The 24,546-nt window shown below is 46.0% G+C and overlaps 2 protein-coding genes across 2 annotated transcripts; one reads left to right on the forward strand and one right to left on the reverse strand.

Moving 5' to 3' along the window:
- Positions 1 to 4,832: 4,832 nt before the first annotated feature.
- Positions 4,833 to 20,848, reverse strand: SELENOO (selenoprotein O). Its single transcript, XM_086462273.1, has 9 exons — positions 20,364 to 20,848; positions 18,787 to 18,990; positions 17,661 to 17,841; positions 13,854 to 13,984; positions 13,176 to 13,456; positions 12,688 to 12,838; positions 10,362 to 10,547; positions 9,119 to 9,275; positions 4,833 to 8,435 (listed from the first exon to the last, which is right to left on the reverse strand). The coding sequence occupies exons 1-9, from the start codon at positions 20,846 to 20,848 to the stop codon at positions 8,241 to 8,243; spliced, it is 1,971 nt and encodes a 656-aa protein (XP_086318399.1). The 3' UTR covers positions 4,833 to 8,240.
- Positions 20,847 to 22,776, forward strand: LOC147416389 (uncharacterized). Its single transcript, XM_086462286.1, has 2 exons — positions 20,847 to 21,094; positions 21,264 to 22,776. The coding sequence occupies exons 1-2, from the start codon at positions 20,847 to 20,849 to the stop codon at positions 22,774 to 22,776; spliced, it is 1,761 nt and encodes a 586-aa protein (XP_086318412.1).
- Positions 22,777 to 24,546: the final 1,770 nt, after the last annotated feature.

Here is a 24,546-nt window from a genome sequence, read left to right on the forward strand (position 1 = left end):
CTGATGATGTGGAGGTAGTTTCATGATTTTTTTTTTTCCTGGAAACAGAAATTAAGCATTAGAGTCAGGATATACCAACTGTAAAGTCCCCTGAGTGTTTCTGCTCCTGCTCTGGCACCCAAGTCAGTACCAAACGTGGTGACGCACAGCTGGAACACACCGCACCGGTGCCGTTTCTTTCCCCGCGCTGTGTTGAGGGAACCAGCTCCCTTCGGTGCAACGGAGTGGGACTGACCGAAAGGGCAGCTTGCCCTGCGGTCGGGGCGGGCAGAGCGCCGTTCCTCTCTCCGCCGGGCTCCCCGGGAGCCGCCAAGGCCCGGCAGGTGCTGCTGCAGGCCGCGGGGCCGGGCCCTACCGGGGGCTGCCGAGAGGGGAAGCTTTGCCGCTCCCGTCCGCCGGGCGCCAGGCCCGAGGCGGGCGCCAGGCCCGAGGCGGGCGCCAGGCCCGAGGCGGGCGCCAGGCCCGAGGCGGGCGCCAGGCCCGAGGCGGGCGCCAGCGCCTGCCTGCAGTCCGGCCTGCGGGGCGCCTCGGCTGCCGCCGGCCTGGGCGGCGAAGGGAGCGCAGAGCGAAATGGGTGGTTCAGAGCGCCGAAACCGCACGGCTGGTGCCCGGCACAAGAGGAGCACTGTCTCCCCATCGACTGCCAAAGGCGTCCTGCCCGGTGAAGGAGAGGAGCAGCAAGATTAGCAAGAGCTGAAAACCAGGGATTTCTCAAATGCAGGCCCTGAGTGCTGCTCATCTCCCCCCCCCCCCCCCCCCCCCCGCGTGCTGGCGCAAGCTTCCCCGCCGTGGTGCTACAGGGCTGGCCTGACATCGCCTCCTCTGCACCGGCCCACCGCCCCACACATCCTTCCTGAGGAAAGACACTAAACTGACACGGAACAAATAGTTCCTCTTAAATTTAGTCATTTGCAGTCTTTGGTTTTTTCTTAATTCCCTACACTGACGTGCGGAAAACGCACTCCACAATCTATGAGATTGTAAGGGAGATATGTTTATTCAGCACTGGGCAGCATGGGGGGTAGCCCCACCAAAGTCGTGTGCGCCCCAGCGCAGCAACTTGTCTCTGATTCATACGGTCAGATGCTGCTTATACATAAGGTTTCCCAATATGTCTATAGATATGCATAACCTATCCCTGCTTCGTATTAAAATTAGTTCCAAAAGTTTATTTCCACAAACTCCTCCTAACTGCGCTTGCTCAGTGCCTCCTTGTGGTGGTCGTCGGGGGTTGTGGAGATGAAGGCTGATGGCTCCTCTTCATCACCCCTAGTAAGCCCTTGTTCTTACGCAAACTCAGTTGCTCCTTGGCTCTTGCCCAAACTGTAGGGTTGGTTTTAGTCGATTCTTGAGGCCTCTCCCAGGTTCTTATCAGGAACTGTCCTTGTGTGGAGCCATAAATCTTCATGCTTCTGTGAGTATATCAGGAATTGTTTTTTGTAAGGGGCCACAACATTCCTTGCTTCAACTAGTTTGTACAATAGTCAGCAAAATATTAAGCAGTATCCATTAGCTTGATTCTTTGAGTTACACAGCCATCTAGATCATCATTAAGCAATAATATTTTCACTAAGATTTCCTTAACCCCTTAACACCTTCCCTCAATACTCCTTCCATCTTCATACTTCCCATTTTCAAATATATATAAAGAGTGATTTTTTTGGGGCAGGGGGATTGGGATTAGATTTATCTCCAGAGTTCTGTCCCAACCTCGACTAGTCTGTGGTCTTTTTGATTCAGTTTAAATGCTGCTGTTCGAGTTTGTTGGCATCACACTCTGCTCAGCATTACACTGAGCTCTGTAACACTGAGCATTTTACCAAATTCATCCTTTTTGATGCACCTAGGGAAAAATCTAGCAGGAAAGTTAGGACTTTAGGCACAGTCTTAAAGTAATTACCTGCTTCCTTGCAGAAAAAAGTCTTTTTAGAAAAAATGAAAGTGAAGTATGAAAATGAAGAAACCCTCTTCACCTCCCCCCTTTATTGCTGAGCACTTTTAGCCAGTTCAGGTTAGAGGTGTCCGCTCCCAACTTCTTGCCTGCCCCCTGGGCAGGGGCAGGGTGAGGAGAAGAGAGCCTTGACACTGGCAATAGCCAAAACACTGCTGTGTTATCAGCCCCAGTTTAGCTGCAAATCCAAAACACAGCCCCATGCATGCTGCTACGAAGAAAGTTAACTCCCTCCTGTCCAGACATTGCACAAAGTAAAATTAATTTTGATTTGGAAAATACTGCTTGTTTAGAAAAGGCAGTTAGGAAATACCAAGAATTACCTCAAACTATAAAAACGAACATGTAATTTCAACTTTGTGGTGTTACATGAGGACATCAGGATAGAAATGGTTGCAGTAGCTCTCTGCTTTTCTGCATAGTAAAATTTTTGAGTGCAGTGGAGTGAAAGTCATCCAGAAACATCTACAAATCAGAACTTCCATCCACGCCTTGGCACTGGTAACTCCTAATTAAAGGCAGAAGGGTGAAGGACCCCCAGCCAGCTCAGCTCCCAGTGTATGGGGCCTGTCAGAGGCAGCTGAAGGGCATATTCATCTTTCTTTGTGCAGACTTCTTTTTTTAAAAAAAGAAAAATGGAAGTAAACGCTATTTAAATATCAATGGATCTTTTGCTCTGCTGTATTAAGATGTCAACTTCTTTTTTGAAAAAAAAAAAAATCAACTGCAGAATAGAAAACACATGAAATAAGCTTTGTAGGTCAGCTTAGCCTACTAAAAATGTTTCTGCTTATACTTGCACAGAGTATCATTAAATCTCACCTCCGGGCTTACCTGCTGAATGCGCAGGCTCAGCAAGAGCTCTGCAGTGCTGCGGCACTGTCCTTGCCCAGCCAAAACAGCAGCAGGGGAGGAAAGGAGCAGCACAGCGCTTCAGATTTTTTGCATGCCTTGGCTACGGAGACAGATAAGCCTGACTTTTCCCCATGGGTTTCTGCTCCCCTGTTAATTAGGCAGTTGCTATAAAAACTGAATGATTGGTTATTTGTTATGCATGGAAAACCAGGCAGCCTGTACTCATGTCTGTCTGGAAGCTGATCGCTACCCCTCATGGCCTTTCATTTATCTGCCATGGTACCTGCCCCACACCACAGGGCAGCTGTACCCATCAGTTGTAAGGCTAGTTTGGGGGTGGGGGAGGACAGAGGTGCTAAAGGGGGCAGGGGGCCCGAATGTCACGTTTTTATACAGTTGAGAGCAACTGAGAACTGCCACTGCACACAAAAAACCCTCCCACTGTATTTTCAGCATATAGCCTCGACTGTGTGATCTTGTACTAGATGTGATGTTACTGTGAAACCCTCCTGTGGGGTTTACAGCCATTGCCCTCGAGTATCACCTGGCTCTGGAGGGGAAAATGCAGGTCACGTCCTCTACCTGTCTCATAGTGACTCCGGTCAGAGGTAAAGCTGCCCCAGTCCCACCCACCTGTGTAACAGAGCTGAGGGTCTGCTAAGGGCACTGTGGCTGCTTGAACATGATCCAGCATCATTGAGCAGACTGACTGTGTGGTGGGGTGTGACCGAATGAAGGGTGTTGTCTGGAGGTACGTACTCAAAGGACTGAGATGCTACCACCTCTGGGCTGCCGTTATGGTGGAAAAAAATATAGTATTATCCTTTATCTACTCAATTTCCCATGTTGCAACACTGTTCACTGCCTCTCATCCTCTTACTGTGCTCTCTGGCAAAGAGTCTGCCTCTACCTTTGCTACACTCTGCCAGCAGCTGCCATAGACAGCAAGCCGCTTCTCCTGAGGCCGAAGAAAGCCCGTTCTCTCCTATGCACACCACACAGCCTGTGCTACTCTGCCCAGAACCAGATTTTGACTACACCACCACCAAGGCTCAGAACAAGTACACACCATCGCTCATCTGGCTCCCAGTGCCAATATTTCTCCCCTTCAAACCCCATTTCTCCTTTCTCTACCCCCCCCCCCCCCCACCTCCAAGGAAAAGGCATAAGCTTGGCTCAAGGAAGCCATAAACAACCCAAGCAATCTGTTAAAACAGCTGATGTAACATTAATGAGGTTTTGGCTTAAAGCCAAGTGTGGATGGGACTACATAAACCCCTTGGCTCAGCCAGTAACTAGCTGTGGAGCAAGTGGAGAGGGACCCTCACCAGTGAATTGCTTCCCGAGCCTCTGGGCCCTCACAGCTCGCAGGGAGTCCCCCGTACCCAGACTGCAGGAGGAAGGGGAGGCCCTAAATGCCGCAGGGCCAATTTAGAGATTGCTAGATCCTGATGCACTATTTCCTCACGTGCAACAAGGCCACGTGCCATGGCATCCATCTCGTCCAACGTGCTCTATACTGGATGTTTTCCATTCTGAAGAGTCCCAATCCCTACGATATCACTGAGGTGTTTGGAAAAAAAAAAAAATCTGCATGAACTACTCAGTCCAATTTAAACAAACAAAATGCATCTTCCCTTTCTACCCAAAGGCCTATTTCTGTGAGCAGAGTTTAAAATCACATCCTGTACCTGTTGACATTAGGTGGTGCATTTTATTCTTCCTTACCTCACTGGAGTTTGAGAGGTGTCATCCCAGGTCTACAGCCACGTAACTAAGAGGGAGGTTTCTCTTTGAAAATGGTGAGGCTCCTTACCTTGCTCCAAGCACACTACCAAAATCGCTGGCAAGGCAGGAGACTGTACCTGTGGTAATTCACACCTCAGAAAACACTGAAAAAACACAAAATGAGGTTTCTGTGATACAACCTGGCCATGTTAACACAGAGCAAATACTTCTAAAGAAATGAAGTCTGCAAACAGTATGGTTAACTGCAAAACTCCTTCAAGGAAACAGGCATGAACAAGAATATTAAAATTTTATTTTTTATTTGTTTTAATAAAAGACTCAAAGAAAGCCGTAGCACTTGTTTAAAAAAAAACCCAAAGAAACCAAAAAACCAACAAACCATAACTGAAACAAAACCCACAAAACATTCCAAAGTGAGAGCTGACAGTAAAACATTCAGCAATTGTAGATTTACAAGCTCATGAACCAGAGTTATGGTGATGAGAAGTCATGAGAGGGGCCGCACTACCATGTGAGGCTATCCAGAGACATGTCTCACAGAGCTTCTCATTTCAGTTTGTGATCTGGGTACCACTGGCATATTTTATGCAAGGGTAGTTCTATAGCCACAGACTAAGTCTAATTAAGGTGTTTCCACAGAAAGCTGTTGATGTGAAGAGTCACCAATTCATGTTGAGCACAAGTCCATGGCTTTTAAACAAGCAGAATATTTGACCAGTAAGAAATACTATTTTCAGGTTTAGCTATTGCAAATACAAGCTGTAAAAAAATCAAGAAGCAATTCATGATTCAAGTATTTAGACTCCCAAACGTTATAAGGTGTATTCCCTTCTCTCTGAAGAGCTGAGCTAAGAGATAGAATTCTTATCCAGGCAAAATTTGGTCTAATTGTCCTGAACACTGTCCTGCTTCCACACCGCTCCAGGAACAAGACCAGAAGAAACTCACTATCATCAGAGCTGAAACTACCACCCGCCTTTTGAAGTGACAGTACTGGAAGAGCACAAGCATTCCACTTGGCTGCTGATCATCACACTTCCTCAAACACAAAGCATCGACATTGTTGCATGCACTGAGAAACTGAGCAGTTGACTGTCAGTGCAGTTAAGACTATGTGAACACCCTCTTAGTATTTCTACCTGTCAGTGAACATATTGCACCTATTACAACTTCAGAGTTGAACACCAAAGCAGCCACACCAAGGGTCTGCAATCATCCTTTCAAGCTTTCCAGACCTCTTGTACTTGATCTAGACTTAAGCAAAGAATGTATTTAGCAGGAAACACCAACCACATTTTCATACTTCACTGTCACATTCCATTTCACTTTTTTAAGGATAAAATTGCTAGCAAATTATTTCAAAGTATCTCTCTCCATGATTTTGGCATTATAGGTGCAAAATAATTTGCATTTTTATATGCAAAATAATTTGGTAGTTAATTCAAGTTCTCCTATGTCCAAACACAGTTATTATATGACTCTCCTTCTCCATACCATCATTAAAAGAGATCTACTCAAATCCCCCAAATTAACACCAGAATGCCATTAAAAAGACTCGATCCCTTCGGTATGGTGTAAGATCATTACTTTTTAGACCATTCTGTTAAGCCAAAAGCTTGGGCAGAGCTCCTCCAAACCACTGTTCCCCCCTGCCTCCCAAGAGGACAGATACAAACTGAGATACAAAATCAGCACAGAGTGACAAAATCAGCTTGGAGCAACTTCCCCCCATCGCTCCCTTCCATGCCAGGCATACCGTAAGAGACCACGGGCTCTGCAAATCTGTCAGGGGTACGCCTGAAGCATCTTCCAGCCTGCCAGCACGCTTCCCTTCCCCCCGTGCAGTCCTTTTACCCGGCATTGACTTTCTGTTAAAGTTTCCATTAAATGGTTTGGTTCCAGTACCCCCAAGGTCACAGGAAGGATAAACCCCAATCAAAATCTCAAACTCCTACAGAAATGGATTGTTTCCAGCAGACAACCAGCTGCACTGGCTAGCATTACTTGTTGCTCGCTTCTTCAAGGTAATTCCTCTTCCAGCTACACCATCCATTCCATGGACTAGGTAAATAAACCTTCAAGCTTGTCCTTTTCTGTAAGGACTCCAGAACGTCACAGAAAGCGCCGTGTTTGTCAGAGGTTCTAGTTTGTCACAAATCATTATTTGGCATCAGCTTCTCCAGGTCGAAGGCAAGGCAGAATGAATGTTTACATTCAAAGCATCGCCCTATTTACTGCAGCGGCCAGGAGGACAAATTGATTATTAGCACAGGTGGGTAAGCAGCAGCCTGACTCTTCTCCCTGTTTTTCAATAGCTCATATTCTGAGGAAGACTTAAAAGAGCACAACTCGACCTGAGCTAATACCAAACTTGCACAGGGGTGGAGGAAGAATTTACTAGAGTACACTTAAACTCACAGTGTAAGACGGTGGTCTCTTTGGAAAAGAGAAGCCTTTGCACTAAACCAAACTTTTCAGGTATCTGAATCAGTAATAGAGTCCTTTGGAAAGAAGTTCAGAAAGCCAAGTAATAACTAACCACAGAACAACTTTTTTTTTCCTGATGTGGCAATAATGGCAACCAACTTTCCCCTGAAACCTCAGCTGAAACACCATCAATAAGTAACTTGCAAGCAAGTCAGCTCCCATCCTCCTCCCACGTCCTCTATAATCTGCCACACAAGCTCAGGTAGCACGTTCCCGAACGGCAACTTTCAGCGCAAAGATTTTCAAAGACCACGGAAGCAAACTAAATGGTGCAAGGCCAGAGTGGGGATGGAAGGATCCCACTGAGGAGCGTGAACGAACAGGCACCCCACCTGCACACTTCCTGAGCAAGGAGACTGCTAAGAGCGCACAAACAGACAATGAACCTGGATTTGAGTACTGGGGTAGTTTAAGGTTCACACTGATTTGGCTAACTGGCCTTACCAGAGTCAATTGGCTTACAAACTGCACCCATGATTTTTGTAAATATTTACACGTGTTGTATGCAAACATACTGAACCTGAATAATCTCTGCCACCAAGATTTTCAAGTGCAAATTTATATAGTCTCCCTTAATTCTGCTCTTAATGTATTTTTAAAAAAAATTCAATTGCTCCCCCCCAAACCCTAACCTGCACAAGTTCTCTGAAAATAGATAGTGATTAAATATCAATCTGAAGGTTCACAAGAAATGAACTACTTAATTAAATGAAACATAGCTTCAAACAAGCAACACTGAATCTATTCCTCCATTAAAGAGGACTAGAAGTCCCTGCATAGAGAAAGCAGTAAATAAACGCTAGAAGTACTATTAGTTAAGACATCAGACAAAAACAGATCAGGCTCCTGACTTGCCATTTTTGTCTTCACGTACAACAACTCCATTTGGATGTTCGAAATTCAGCCTGCCTCAACATATAATATTGCTTTCTACTTGCAATGCGGTATGAATAAAGGGAAGACTTTGAGTCTCAAAACATTCAAATTACCGATGTATACAGACTGTTGACTGTCACTGGTTTGTTCCAATGATCCACAATTGCTTTAAATTAAGCACAGCTGAAGACTGTTGCAGATGCATCCAAATGTAGGGTTGTTTCAATAACTTAATAGCACTTTGATGTTTGCCTTGCTGAATTCTTCACTGCTGAAGGAGGATCAGAGTCTTCAGTTTACAGCAAAAAACAAAACAAGGCAGTTATGAAGATCATGTAACACAGAGCTCCGAAGCCCACAGCGGAGGTTTACTGCAGTACGGTAGTCTGCTTCTGGTCTCTTGAGCACAAGCAGCTGCTGTAGCAGCTGCTCCCTCCTCTTCTGCATCTTCCTTTACTTCCCCGAAACCTTCTGCTTCTTGGAATGGATTCTCTAAGAGTTTCAGTACATTTCTTACCTAGAGAGAAAACATAGCATGGTTATGAGAATTTACAAAGTAAAGGTAAAATGATGTAGAAAAGAACCTCACACCAAATAATGATCTAGTATATTGTACTTAATACACGAACTCCAGACAAGCCAAATATTAAATAGATGAACAACACACGTATAAAATAAGCTGAAAAAACATAAAATCATGACTGGCTGAGTTTGTATCTGTATGGAACTTAAGCACAAATAACTTGAAATGCAAGTATCAAATACAATGTCTTATGTCATTTCTCAAAATAAATTAATTTTCACATATTCTGCATGTAACAATCCACATGCTGAGCTGCACAGGGGAAAGGCATAAGTTTTAAAAGGCAACACTTAGCACAGCAAGGAACAAGTATACATTAATCCCCAAGTGCCTCCCAAGGTTAACACCACTCTGAAGACAGTAAAGCAGGGGTAAGTCCTGGGATCAGCCTACAAAAGCTGGTGAAGTTCACATTCAGATTTTCAATTCCTTTCTTTGATCTGCAGTCACTAAAATTACAGCTCCCTCAAAAATAATGCAGACCTTCTGAACAGTAAACTCCCAATGCCCTTACTGCCTGAGATGCCAGAATGAATCTCACCTAGCAAAGTATCAGTCATCAACAGCACCGCTACATGTCCACGCAAACCTAGAGATGTTAAGTAGGAAGAGCATACCTCTGAGAAATCCCCATTTTCAGCTGCTTCTATGGCATTCTGGGCAATGTAATTCCTCAAAATATATTTTGGATTGTTTGAATTCATAACCTTCACACGATCAGTGTTCCAGGCATCAGCATCACTAACACTTTCTATTTCTTTTTGCAAACGGACTCTGAAATTAAGCAAGTGAAAACAACTTATTTGGATCAAGAATCACATGTAAAAGTTGACGCATTTCCTTGCCTTGACATCCTTAGTTTGCAGTTCTTAACAACTACTACATCACCTATAATCCTCTCAGTTTCCAAAATGCTGCAGGACAACAGAATACAAACCACACTTTATTTAAAAGCAGCATTGCAGACTGTCAGCAGGAGCTGACAAGGCTCGAGGACGTGGCACACCTTCGCTGAAAAGTCAGACCAAGACAGTTGTGCTCGGGCCGTTCTGCATTGCTCTGCTAAACCCATCACATTCTGATCTTGTCTTTTAAGTATTTCTACGCTGGTTTATTGGTTAAAGCTTTTAGCATTCTGATAAAAGGGATGCCACACAGCTGAGGCAGTTCAACCTACCTTGTAGCAGGAATACTGGGTAAAACTCTCAGCCCCACTGGAGAACAAGATCACAGGCAGCCAGGTGAGGAAAGGAGTCCTGACCCAACCCACACAGCACAAACTACTAACACTCTACCGAGGGGTTTTCTTCATTGAAAAAAAAAAAAAAAAAATCTACTGCTAACAGTAAGTTTTTAGGCTTTTAAGTTATGCCTGTTAGAATAGTCTGGAGGTTTTTTCCTGGCCATGATTTCTTTTACAGTTACTCTTTGATTAAGAATACTTCTATTTGTTTTCTATATTAATATATAGATTTTTATTTCAGAAAAACATTTTAAAAGGATAAAACGCTTAGAGGTCAGCCAATTGTACTTACTGGGCACTTAAAAGCTCACAACTGAAACTAGTCTCTGCTAGAATCAACATTCTTGAAGCACTTTTAATACTAGATTTGAGGCTTGGCGATTTCTATACCCCCACCCCTCCCCAAAATCTAGTAAACAAAATACAAAGATGCCCTTGAACTTTCACAGCCACAGAGGTACTGATCTTGGCATCAGTTAATATTCCAAGTTGCATGCCCCCCCCATCCCTCCCAATCCATACCCTCTGGGACAGGGCGTCCTTCGTGAGACATGCACGTCGTTCTCAAATAAAATGCAGAAATAACATACACTACTATGAATATTGAGAAACCTCACCTGTATTTCTCCAGCCATTCTTTCCAGTGTCTTTTATTTCTACTGAGTAAATCAGCTGCTGTTAACTGCTGCAGCTTGGAGAATTGCTCAATGCGTTCTAATTCTTTATTTATATTAGCTTTTGTTCCAATCAATGCAAACAGCTGAGGATTAGACTGAGCCAACATTAGCATCATTGACAGTTGTCTAGGAACAAAAGCAACAGATTAGATATTAAAGTTGAGCTGCCCATCAAGAATCATCTTTTTGCAACCATAGATATGGAAACATTCACAATAACCTATGATTTCACTACAGAGGTTAAATAACAGTACTTCATAATTAACAGAACAATTTTTTATTATAAATTATGCCAATTTTACTGTTCCTGCCCCCTTCTTCAGTGTGTTTAATTCACATTCCTGTGGTACATCAAATGCAGACAGATTTTCAGCATCACCAGTTGAGTTTAGATGTGCAATTCTCGTCAAAATATCCCTGGAACTTTGAACAGAATTTGATCTTACTTAGGTATCAAGATAATACAGAATCCACAGGTTTGAGTTTTTAAAATTTCTTTTCCCAACATTAATACTGTAACAGCAAGCAGAGTAAGTATCTAACGCCTACTAGTTTTACCAGTACTAATAAAAACCCAAATGATACGCAGAAAGATTCCTCATTTAAGTCATATGAGACAACGGTTTCTTTATGTAAATTTTTTTAGCTAGCCAGCCTAAATCATGGAACGAGGACTCCTTTGTGGTAATAGATTCCTAACAATATCCAGGCTATTTTGCTGCAAGTTTGACTAGGATTGTATCTTTTTACATTTGATGTGTTAGCTGGTGCCGTACAATAGCCTCACCCTGTTTCTCAATGCCATGCTAGCTTTTATTTTTCCTGGATTAATAACTACACTACAGCATAAAGTAAAATAAAAACCGAAAGAGTGTAAGTTGCAGCATATCAAAATACAGTATTTTTATTTCCTTCTGTGAAAGTATTTATAAACAAAGGAGGAAAGAAACATTATTCCCTGGTCTCAAAACAGACAACTTGTTACATCAGATTATATTTCCCTACGTTTAGTAAGCAGGGATAAACTAGGCGCTTTGCTTTCCGAGTTTATATACAGTACTACCCAAATCTGATTTACACGTGACATGCCCAGCTCCTCGATATCCAAGTGCTGTGACAAAAAAATGAGTTATGCACTCACTTTAATACAGTACTATTTCCCTCCAAAGCTTTATATCCATATCGCGGTGATTTATAGCTACTTTTCACATTCCTCTAAGCCTGAATGCAGTGTTTAAAAAAACATTGTCTCATTTCTCTCACATGAGTTATCTTCATATTGCATGATATTTGCCTACAATTTCAAAGTAGTTGAAACCTGGCACTTAGGTAAGCAGTATCCACCACCTTGATTTATTTCCCTTTCATTTTAGTGTGTCATCACAAAAATTTAAATAACCAGTAATATCTCCAAAACGATAAACGGTTACAGCCAACCATCTTGGCATAACACCAAACTGGTATGAACAAGTTTCACAGCAGTCCATTTTCTCAACTCCCTGCTTTCCACAAGTTAACTGTGATATCAGCACACAGAAAAGCTGAATTTGGTAAGTTCCTTACCTTCATGGAACACTTATTAAACAGAGAGAGAGGGGAAAGAATTACCCAAAATACCCTCACTTTAATCCCTCCCCATCTGGGAAAATACAGGGACGGACACAACAAATTAATGGTCAAACTCATACCCTGTTTTCCAGTGCTCCAAAAAGTGAAAAACTGCTACAATCACTGTTAGAAGCAGCATTTGAACAAAATTTACTATTTTTCCAAGCTCGGAGTAGCTGGAGTGCAGAACGTGGCCCATCAAACGGGACATGGACAACACTGCAGTTTCCAGAGCCTGAACTGCGCATTTAGGTTACACTCAGCCTAGAACATTGGCGGCTGAAAGTGATTACTCCTGACAGTACATTGGCAGAACACTGGAGCATTACTGTTCAAGGCCATTTCTTCTATAAAATATTTCTTTATCACTTCACTACCTGGCACTCTTACTGCCTTAGTCAGCAGAGACAGTGGAGGAGAAGGGCAGGGGCGGGCAGGCAGACGAAGACAAAAGCTCAGACAACTTTAGCTCCAGAGCTGACTGCTGCAATTCACTGCTGAGCATTCACCAGTCAGAAAACACACAGGAATTTGCACTGCTGCAGATCATGATGCATCTACTTAGCAATGAAATTTCCACATTTAAAATTAGTCAAATATTACACAGCATTATGGTTATAATGAAACTAAAAGCACGTAAGTAAAGGCTATTTATTACCTTGGATCCATCTGCGGTTTGAAAGCAACTTTCAGTTCTTCCACAGAAGCACACTGACTTGTAAGTTTATCTAAGGAATCTTCCAGTTTTGAAGGATCACAGTCTACTGAGAATGAACTCAGCAAGTAGAAAATATTTGTGAAGTCTCCACCTGAAAAAGTGAACTCTGTGAGTAACGCAACTAATAAATCAGCAGGAAAACAGTAACCACACCTCCTTCCTAACTGCCCCCACAGCAGTAGAGGTCACCACTCTGAATAGGCAAACAAACTGCTGCCTCAGTGAGGGTGCAAGTGTGAGCTCTGCATAAGGCAACAACTGCCCCACGGTTCACAAGAGGCAGTTACTTGTCAGTCTTTTGTTCTCTCAGATGACAACATAGTGGCGCAAGGCTGCTTTGTTGTAAGGTCGAGACATAAACTACGTTTTGGTTTGATTATAGATACTGAATGGCTATGAAATAACAACCTTCTGTGCTCTTCACCAACCTGTGAGATGCATGGTTTCAAGGAGTTCAGACACCAGTTTACTATCTTCTTCTAATTCCAGCTGGATCAGGCCTAGTTTCTTCCTCATCTTCTGCAAGTAATGTTTCTCAAATTCTGCATCATATTCCTCTTCCAGGATGAGTTCACTTATTTCCAAGGGCAGCTCTGGAACTAGAGCTTCAGCAAGCTTCCCCAGGTTCCACTTGCAGATCTCTGGCTGCTTGTTGTAAGCATAGCGCCCTGTATTATCAGAACCATTGCAAATGTGCTCAGGGTCATATCTACAAACAAAGAAATAGTTATCATTTTTCTAGTTATCTGGACAGAAATACCATGAGTAGTATTACTATTTTAGTCTCCTCTAGGAAGCTACAAAATTCGAAAGGGAACACTCCTCATTGATTCTTTTCCCAGAGTTACCTCATTAGATATTTTCCTGCTGTCTCAAACACTGAGAAACCCCACAGGCTACAAGAACATTTAACAGTTAGAGGTGTTGTGAATATAGTTAAAAAGAAGTTGAAAAAAAGAATTACAGGACAACTAGAACTAACCTAATCCACTGCTATAAAGAGGGTTCATAAATCTAGAGTTAAAATACTAAAGCAATTGTGAACATCGGGATTGTTCTACACAGCAAGAACATACACGCATTTGCAATAACTACACCACACTGACCTGTCCATAAATCCAAAGGGGCCGTAGTCAATGGTTAGTCCAACTATGCTCATATTATCTGTATTCAGCACGCCATGGCAAAACCCAACACACTGCCATTCAGCCACCAACCTCGCTGTCCGTTTTGTTATCTAGAAGAGAATTTCTTTTTCATTTTTTCAACATAACGTATTGCAAATACATTGATGTATTTCCAAGCATTTCCTGGTCTGAACTGATGTTTCTACAGCTTAGACGGAAGCAGATTCTGGCAGTATGCCATAGGCACAAATACACTGAGGACAGCTTGCCTCTCTGCTCCTGTTAGTAACTGCCCTGTTTCTCAGTCTCCCGTTTCTGTTTGCCTCCTATCGTTTCCGTCCATTCTTGACTTGCAAGTCAACTGGACAGCTTTAAAATGTACTAGGGACAGAATGCTGAAATAAAGTAAACTGTTTGACACCAGGGTTGTGCACATTCTAGCCATTATGCAAATATATTCTTTTGCTTACAAGTAATTTTAAAGAGCTTAACTACAGGCAGGAGAAAACACAAGTAAAGTCTAAGAAATAAAATTAACAATATGCAACAAAGCCCAATGTAAAGTTAGTCTTTTGATTTACCTGGTATTCAGGAGTCATTTACAGGAAACTAAGTGGTTTACACAAAGAAATTATTCCCTGCTAACAAGTTTTAGCGTTGATAAGCACTTCCCTCAATTTGCTGAGAGTGGAAAAAAGCTACAACGTTAAGTAAAAACATTCCAAGAATGACAGGGTTTTTTCAAATGCAGTTCTTCACTGATTGCATGCTTGTTATGGAATCCTTGACTATAATCACTGCGTGTGCCCCACTCTTCAAAATAAATACTGTAATATTTTAAAATAGTTCTAGTTCTTTAATTAAATTAGCCCACCTGTCAACTACAACTAGATATGCCCTATGAAATCTAAAATTCAAGAAGCTAACCTGAGTTTACTTCTAAACACTGAACTGCTGTAAATAAAAGTTTTATGTAGCCATTAACTAAAAACTTTTAAATTAAACTATTTTCATAGCTAAAATGACTCATATTCCCAAATAGCTATCAACGTACAGAAATTTAAAGCAACCATTCTCTCCAGGCTGCAGCATAAGTGTATTTTATTAAGGTTAAAAAAAATCCAAACAAACAAAACAATCTAGCTAACAAGAAACATTTCTGTCTTCAAACCCAGAATTTTTCCATTTTCCTTTTCTTAAACACATGCAGCCAGGTAAGGAAGAAAAATCTTTCCTTGGGATAATCTGACAGCTAGCAAAAACCACAAGCGATGCCTGGAACTGAAGCTTTCGGTTCACCTTGAGATCCCGTGCTGCTACTTTTTACAATATTCTCGCGTTCAGTACTTTACCCACTTTTCCTGAATGCTACTTCATGGGTCAGTTACGCATGTCCAAAACTGATTACTGGCATGCCATAAACCAGTAAGGGACACACACCCTGTACAATGGCTCTGTGCCAGGAAGATGGTAAAACTTAAAAACAAAAGATTCCTGGCCACCAGGGTTGGGATGAAAGCGCTCCAGCAGTACGGCAACTCATGACTGCTGGATGTCTTTGTGTGAATGCATCCCACATTGGCAGTGTTCTGGTAAAAAAGCCAGCCTGCTAATGAGAACACCTGAAAGCAGTTAAAGCCTGGGCACCCCTCAAAGAGGGTATATTGATTAGAAAGAGATGGCTTTGCACTCACTTTAACCTTTATTCTTTTTGAGCACATTTTTCTGCTGCTAGCCATACTAGAAAACAGGTATGGTGTATACACAAATAAGAGCACTATCTCAAGGACATGCTCATTTAAATTTAAACAACACCTACAAATTATTTGAGAAGTACAGATAACCGTGTTTGCTTTCTAGACAGTGCTGCCAAATGCAATCACTTACACTTTTTTTTCCCCCTCCATTTCTTTCACAGTGCAAAAAGAAAGATAAATACACATTAGAGTTGAGCTGACAGCACTTCCCCACTATTAAAAAGACAGACATGTTTGTCAAATTAGGTAAGGGCCTGGGGTGCTTTTCAGGTGGAGAAAGGCAAGGAAAGTCTGCACTACAGAGGACAGAAAAGAGGAAGAGGCAACGCTCGCACAGGCATGGAGCAGGGACAGGCACAGATAGGAGGAGCACAACAAACAAACAAAAAAATGGAGATGGGGGGCAATACGGAAAGGATGCCAAGATAGGGCGGGAAGAAACCAGTAGTAACTGGGCCAGAAAAGCAGCAAAAGCAGAAAGAGGCAGGACTGGGCACACGCACATGTCTGCAAAGATCACCAAGTCCCATGACTTATCTGCCATCAGAAAGTCAATGTGCCATCAACTACAGAGCTGGACATGCACATAGTGGGTGACAAGCCACAGTTCCCCTCATCAACTCCAATCACTCAAACACAAAGGGCCTGTCCAGTGAAGTTAAACTCTTCAGCACCCAGTGGTGGACCAAGCCACAGCTTGCTTTTGAAGAATGAATGCAAGTATGCACAGGTCATGTTAAAGCAAAAACATCCAAACAAACAAATAAACAACCTCAACACCCACACAAAACCAAAATCCACAAAATTTAGACAATATCAGATCTTATGCCTGCCTTTTGACCTTATTGTTGTTATGAACATGCATCATGTTGCAGCCATTCCCTCTGCCTTTACCAGACCATTTCAGATTTCAAAGCACCACAACTGCTTTTATGTAGACTAGTTGAGTGTATTACGAGTGCGGTATTTTTTTATTATTCTGTTTACTGGCTAGTTAGAACACTCCTATTTGGGTTGTAACACTATTTGAACTTCAGGTGATCCAAGCTGGAGCCTTTATTATAGTTCTCCAGTAATTTCAAACTTGATCCCTTCTGCAAGGGTAGCACTATTTGCTAAAACACAAAGAGAAGCATCTTATTCCCTTACCCCAAATTCTGTCTTTGCTCACTGAGACAAATGAATACAGTAAGAGAAATTCAATGTCAAGAACAGCAATGCAGTATCAACAGTGAGGCAAAAGGTATATTCAGGAGATAAAGTGTAGATACCAATTCATTTAGCTGTGGTTTACGTCAAAGAAATATAGCGATTCTACATTTACTAATGTTATAACTCTGATTTTTATTATGGACCTCCAGCAATTGTTAAGGTCTAAATTTATACAGTAGTTGAAAACAAGTTCAAAGTGGGTCTCAGAAATCACCCAGCCTCTGCTCCAGCCACTGCAGAACGACCTAACACTATACCACATCTAAAACATTTTTACCTCATCTGATCTTACCAATATGAAACTTGGAGGTTTTGCAACCCTCAGGCAAGCCCTCACAGCACTTGACTGCCTCCAAGCAGTCCAATTCTAAAGCCCAAAGTTAAAGTTGATTTGCAGTCAACATTCCTGCTTGTAATTTGGAAAATGAGAGACAGGAAGTGACACAATGTGCTCAGTATTTTACAAGATGATGCCTTGCAGTGATGTCTCCGTGCCGTCAACCCATCCTTTGACAGTCAGGGCCAGAATTCCCCCTCGCAGTCTAAGACACTCTCAGCAAATGGAGACAAGCCTTGGGAAACTCTCCCAGAGCAGAGAAAATTACTTGCTGTTAAAAATGTTAAACCGCTTTCATTGGTTTGATCAATATCAACATTGCTTTCATCGCTAAGCAGTTCTATTAAGTGTTTTCTTCAAAGAACAGTTCAGGCAACCAGATCGTACAAGGTATTAACTGACTCCAGTCACCTGTGCTAGCAGATGAAGCTCCTAAAGATGACTGCTATGGATTCAGGAAGAGAGCCTGATTTTTCTTACCTCTTTGAAGAAAGCAGCATTCCTCTGAATACTGTTGTCTGAATAAGCCTCCTGGATTTCTGGATAGAAAGTGCTGATCACATAATCAAGCATCTGTATTCGAATATCATTTCGGTTAACACTGGGACCCTTGCGTCCTGTGTATTCATCAGTAGGTTTAAAAATTTCAAAAGAACCAAATCTGTTTTAAAACAATAAAAACATGTTTTGGTATTATCCAATACTATTAACTCCATTTGGTATTACACGTACTAAAAACATTTACTGTTGTTGCAATAACACCACATCATCTCTTGAGTTTAACACAATCCTGCAACTGAGAGCAAAGACCAGCAAGATTCCCACACTGAACCCGACGAGGCCCAGTGACTCAACACGACGACGTGTGGTACACCCACTTGTACTAAAATGATGGATCAAGACCTAGCCAGTACTGAAGACCAGCTCATTAAAGTTTCTCACAACCACTTCTACAGAAAAAAATCTTGTCCTGAGTAAATATACAGGAACAGGACTTAATTAAAATACTAGGCTGTACATCAAGCATGTAAGACGTATCTTTCCACATATATACACACGCACACAACCACGCACACATATATACACATACATGCACATACTCCTTATGCCTCACCATCCTCTAATGTTGCCTTACAAAAAGCAATGCAACCTCCTGAAACTCCTGATGTTTTGTGTCGGAGCAGGAACCTTGGACACTTCTCAGGCAGGGAAAGTACAGCCAAACTTTGACAGTACTGCATTAGAATAGCTCTGGAATTAAGGGTAGAGCTATAATTCACCACTACTACCAACATCAAAAAAAAAAAAAGCACGTACTCTGTGCCAGCATAAACATGAAAAATCTCTTCTGAGGTCTGCGGAACTCAGTTGTTCTTTCTACCAGGCTAGGATCCTTAGTGTTCATCAGTCTGTGTGTAAAGACACCAGCTCATCCTATCTGCTGGCCAAGAAGAGCAGCTTCCTACAGCCCGGCAAAAGAGTTCCAAGCCTCCAGAACAATAAACAGGCAAATGGTGCTGTTACGGAAATACACTTAAAATGGTATTTTAAGACTGCTGGGCTTGGTTTTAAAAGAATAAAAAAACCTCAACAAATAGGCTTCTACCTTATAAACGTAGAAGCTATTCTCAGAACAACTGTACACCGTTCACTTTTTGGATTCCCATCATAAAATATGTCACGGACGACTCTTGAGTCGGACGTCACACACGTTCCAGCCCTCGTTGTTGGTATTCCTAGGTGAAACATAGCCTCGCTGCACAGGAACTCCCGTATGCTTGACCGCAGGACCTTCCGACCATCAGCTTGTCTGCAACAAGAAGACAGGGACAGTTTTGGGGCTACAGAGGCAGGAACTCCTGTCTCCTCCTTAGGAGCAGGGAAACAAAAGCCTAGAAGTGACGTGCTGTGTCCACAGTCACACAACAAAGTAGTGGCAGATCTGCGAACAAAAGCTGAACCTTCAAACTTCTGTTAAAGCTCAATTACACGGACACAACACACTTGCAATGGGGACCACACATAACACAAGAAAATAAACCTTCCAGTTACCCACAGCACTTCTACTCATTAACTGTTTTTTTATTGACACAGCAGAGCCTTTAGAAAAAAATTTAAAAGTTCTGGACAAGTATAGCTATTTTATTACATAAAAGTCACTGGTTTCCTCTTAATAAAACAGCTGCTCTTATGCTTCTTGAAAAATATTATTTTGGATCTTTCTGCATAAGTAATCTAGCAATGGGGTGTTAAACACAGGCATGCATGGCAGTTGCATTAAAAAACCCCAACAGTCAGCAGAGAGCAAACTAGCTTATTTAATAGATATCAAGTCAACGGCACAGGCGGCTCTCGGCCTACGCTCCCAGCACTTCAGAAGCCACAGGCAAACAGGACAGCTGCCCAGGACAGACCATCAACGCTACCACCGCATCTGGGATTTTCACTGTGATTTCCTTAACCTTCTCAGACCTGAAGGCAGCCTTCAGGGCACCCTATGTGTGAAACTAAGGTGTGAGCGAGGCTGTGCACAGCTGGAACTAAAAATACAAGAAATGGAATCTGGAAAAATGACCTGCTAGATTTAAAGCGGTGCAAGTTATGCTGGCTAATGAAGATACCCACCCCTCGCAGGGATTTGGTCAGCATGCCACCGCTCCCTCCCACCGGCAGCAGGACCAGCAGCACAACCCACTCACCCACCCGCATTTTAAATACCATCTGTGTGGGCCACAGGACAGCGGCAGCAAGCAGTCGGGTGGCTATCACCCTCTGCGGGCCCGCAGTCACCACGGGCTGCTAAAGGGGAAGAAACCTCAGAGGCAACCAGGGACAGAAGTAACGTCCCATCCGAAAGAGACGCAATTAGAGTCTTCTGGTTGGGCATTTAAGCCTTACACTCGCTGCAGCAGAGATGAAACAAAACCCGCGAGGCCTTAAGCGATGACCTCTGCCTCAGGGAACGGCCCTCAGCACAAAGCCAGCTGCAGAAGCCCCTCGCTACTGCAGTCAGCGGGCAGGGAAGCCCGTTCCCCAAATCCCCTGCAGAGACCTCGCCACGCAGGGGGGGACTTCGCACTGGGGTGCTGCTCCTCCAAAATCGAGTTTCACCGGGCTACCCCGTCATCGCCCCCCGCCGCCGCCCGGCTCCCCCCAGGGCCGGGCCGCCCCGCGGGGCCTTACCGAGAGAAGGGAGTGAGGCCGGCGCCCTTGAGCTGCATCTCCCAGCGCTCGCCCCGCGGGCCCAGCACCTCGCCCAGGTACATGGCGGCGCCGTCGCCCAGCTGCCCGGCGAAGCTGCCGAACTGGTGCCCGCAGTAGCAGTGCGCCGCCGGCTCCGAGCCCGCCAGCAGCCGGTTCCCGCTGAAGTACAGCGCCGCCTCGGCCTCCGCCGCCTCCCGGTCGTCGGCGGGCGCCTCCAACCCCAACAGCGCCAGCGCCGGCAGCGACATGGCCACCAGCCGCGGGTTCTGCAGCGGGGTGGGCCGCACCCGGGAGAAGCAGGCGCCGGGCACGGCCCGCGGCCCGCCGTCCTCCGAGGCGTCCACCGGCAGCGAGCGCAGCGCCAGGTTGTCGAAGCGCAGCGCGCCCAGCCAGCCCGCGCCGCCCGCCTGCGCGCCGCCCTCGGGGCTGCCCGGCCGCACCGGGAGAGCGGCGGGCTGCTGCATGGCAGCCCCCGGGGAGCCGAGCGTACCCGGGCCCGCCACCGGCACCGGCAGCAACAGGAAGCGGCGGCCGCTGCGCAGCGCCGCGGCCATCAGCCCGCCGGCGGGGCGGGGCGACGGCGCCGGAGGGCCCCGCCCACGGGGGCCGCCCCGTCCAGCAGCCGGCGACGGGCGGGGCCGCAGGGGAGTCGGGTCCCGTGGGGCGGGCGCGGGCGGCGGGACCCCGGCACCGGGAGCGGGGCGGGGCGGGTATAAAAGGGAGACCCGTGGAGCAGCGCCCTTAACCCGCCTAGAGGCCGGAGGTAGCGGGAGGGTCAGTCACCTGGAGCCGCTACCAGGTCGCGGGGGGGGCGCGTCGGTCGGCGAGCGGTGGATGGTGCTGTTTGCCTCCGCTGCGCCTGGTGCGTCGGATCTGAAGGGGGCGAGCCCCGGGGGGGTGGGGAACGGAACGGGACGCGCGGGCGGGCTGGCTGGCTGGCGTTAGGATGTCCTGGCTAACGAGAGGAGGGAAACCGAAGGAGAAAGAGGGTCCGGCTTGCTCCCCGAGTCAGGAGGAGAGGGGCCTGCTGGTACAGGCCATGCTGGAGCACGGGGGGGACCCGTGGGACCACAAGGTCGTTGGCCAGGACCCCAGCCTGCAAGCTGCGGAGAGGCACTGGATGAGCTACGTGTCCGCCTGCCACCCCAAGGGCGAGAAGAAGTGCTCGGCCCTGCAGTGGCTGCTCTTCCACCTGGCGCGGGCGCTGCAGGCGGCGGTGGAGGAGAAGGAGCAGCGCCTCCAGGGCCTGCAGAGCAGCCTGCAGGTGGCCCGCAGCGAGGCGCTGGCGCTGCGGTGCGAGGAGGCCGAGCAGCTCCGCACGCTGCGGGAGGAGCGGCGGGCCGAGGCGGCCGAGAACGCCCAGCTGAGGAGGAAGGTGCAGTGCTTGGGCACCTTGCTGGCGCTGGGGAAGGGTTTGGATGGGAGGAAGGTCGCGGCTCTCAGAGAGGCCGGCTGGGACCCGGGGGTGCTGGACGGCGGCGGCCAGAGCGTGGAGGAGGCGCAGGAAGAGTCGTCGGTGGCGGGGGTGGGTGTCAGGAAAGTAAAGCCGGCGGAGGGAGGTGGAGGCCAGGGAGCGGGGGATGCGGTCAGGAGGAAAAAGAAGGTTTGGAGGAAGCGGAAGGAGGGGTGGCCCGTGTGGGTGAACCGCGTGTGGGCCTTGGAGCAGTGCGTGCCCTTCACGCAGGAGGCGGCCAAGCAGGCGGTGACCGCCATCGGGCTGCCCTGGCCCAAGGTCGGGGTGATTATCAGAGCCCTGCCTGCCGGCGAGGTGTTGGGCGGGGAGGTCTTGAGGCTGGTGATCAGGAATTTGGGAGAGTACGAGCCTCTCAAAGACAACATGGAGGGGGCACCCTGGAGAGATGTCCAGGAGGTGTCGGCCTACGTGTGTGGGAATGTCTTGCTCCGGGCGTTAAAGCAAAGGGAGAAGCCAGTGACCCCCGACTTTGACATCTTTGGGGTGAACGTGGAACAGGGGGATGTGGGGGTGCTGGCCTGCCGCGCTCCCGAGATGCAGAAGGGATTTTTCATCAGCCTGGGGTCTACTTTAATTGGCCGCCCCCTCAGCGAATGCATGGCTACCTTGGAGAACATGGGGACCCTGATGGGAGCCGAGGGGAAAGAGATGGCGAAGAAGGATGGGATTGGGGCAAAGGGGAGGAAATACATTCCCAGAGGGACAATTTGGAGATATTTAATAAGCCAGGGGATAAATGAAGGAGAGCTGGATAGTCAGCCCACAGGAGTTTTGATTGCCAGAACGAAGAAAATCCTTCAGGAAAAGGGGATAAAGCAAGAGGAGGTTTGGGAAAAACTGAAGCAGATGAATCAATCAGCTCCCCCCGCTATCCCAAAGAGCAAACTATATCTACCCCTAGGGGACCTTAAAGATTAGGAGTCCCAACCCCTGGTGTCAGTGGGATGAACCTCCACTGCACTGACCTGCTGTGAAGGGGGAGGGGGCTACACGGAGGTGTGATGTCTGTTGAAGGAGGTGTGGGGTGGTGGGAAGTTACTTTCTTAATTGCTGTGGGAGCAGAGACAACACTGTTAGACTATCAGGGTCCTCGACTCCTGGCTAAATCTGTCTGGATATTGGGAGTGGAAAGGGGGAAGAAAGAGAGGAAAAGAAGAAGCAGCCCATTTGAGGGTATGGGAGGATAAACCGGATGGGTGGATAATTCTGGTAAAAAGGGGTGGGGGGCAAACATTCTAGGAAAGAATTTCATGTTTCAGTAGATCTATCAAAGGGAAAACTATATTGTGCTGCTGCCTCAAAGTGAAGCGATTGCAGGAGTCTCCAAGTCAGTGAAGTGCCAGTCTAAAACAGAAATGGGGTAATAAATGAAGAGTATGAGGTGGTTCCAGCGGGAGGCCCCCTCTTCCCATCGCAGTACTGGTAAGGTACCAAAGCACAGAATAGTCATGAGGAAGCTCAAGGGATGCAATGAAGGCTGAAAAGGTTGGGATTTAAAATCCCTATTTTTCACAATTTCTGTGGAAGTCCAGGAGTGTGGAGTATGTGGATGCTGGAAGCCCCTTGCAACCTTGGGGGTCGGACTAGACAGTCTTTAAAGGTCCTTTCCAACCCAAACCATTCTGTGACTGTAAATCCATGCTGGGTTATGCCTTGACCCCCAGCACCATTTGAACAGTGGCAAATTGATTACATGGGTCCCTTCAAGAGGTTGAAGGAGGGTTTGTATTGGTTTGTCTTTGTTGCCATTGACAGAACAGCAAGATGGACAGAGGCAATGGCAGTGTGTGAGGCTACTGCTAACACTGCTGTTTGGTGTCTGTTGAACAGATGTGGTCCTCCAATCTTAACTGATTCAGATAAAGGAAACCACTTGACAGATGCACCTGTCCAGAAGTCCCTGGAAGGGGGAGTGCATCGTTAGCTCACACTTATTGCCATCCACAGTCCTCCAGGGTAGCAGAGGGAGCTAATACGTCCGTGAAGGTGAAGCAGAAGCTAATTGCTGAAGAAAGAAGAGTAGGCTGGAGCATTTCTGTTTGTGCTGGACTGTGGGAAGAGCTCACTTGCCAGGTTCTGCTGCAACCCCTGTGAGCTGCTCTGTGGCCTTGCCCACAGAAGACATCCTCTGTGGTGGTGTCGGTAAGCAGCTGTGTGCCTCTGGTACTGATTTGATCCAGGAGCAGGGTTCAGTCATCAGAGAGCACGGACCCGTGCTGCTCTCCAGCACTACACAGCTGGGGAGCAGCGTGCCAACATAAAGCAACATGACAATCAACCCCTACTGGGAAATGTGGTCCTATCCACACCCCAGGTATGAAGGGGAGGGCCCAGAGAAAATTTAGGGGTGATTGTGGCTCATGGGTTGGGAGACACAGAACTAACTGGAAACAAAGAAGGGGGGTTTCATGGGTAGATGGGGCCTGCTGCCAGGAAATGTTTCTAACCAATGTATAAGCAAGATTGGTCTTCAGGATCAAATGTGGCTGTGGGATCCATCACAGCTGTGGACCACAGAGAGCCTCACCAAGAACCATCTTCTTCAAGGTGCTCATCGTTGTGTTGCACCAGTGTCATCAGGCCCTGTCCAGTGTGTTCTGCTGCCCTCTAAGTGCAAGAGCGATAGTTTGGATGTGGAACATCACCACTGCTGTTAGTACTTTTATGTCCTTCAGGAAAGATGTCAAA

The sequence above is a fragment of the Leptosomus discolor genome, chromosome 1 (assembly GCF_034619465.1).
Source record: "Leptosomus discolor isolate bLepDis1 chromosome 1, bLepDis1.hap2, whole genome shotgun sequence".
Classification (NCBI taxonomy): Eukaryota; Metazoa; Chordata; class Aves; order Leptosomiformes; family Leptosomidae; genus Leptosomus; species Leptosomus discolor.

Excerpts from the sequence above, each read along its gene's own strand:
- LOC147416389 (XM_086462286.1), top strand. The coding sequence starts at position 20,847 with ATGGCAGCCCCCGGGGAGCCGAGCGTACCCGGGCCCGCCACCGGCACC. Across the intron at positions 21,095-21,263 it reads CCGGGAGCGGGGCGGGGCGG|GGGGCGAGCCCCGGGGGGGT; the intron begins GTATAAAAGGGA and ends TCGGATCTGAAG.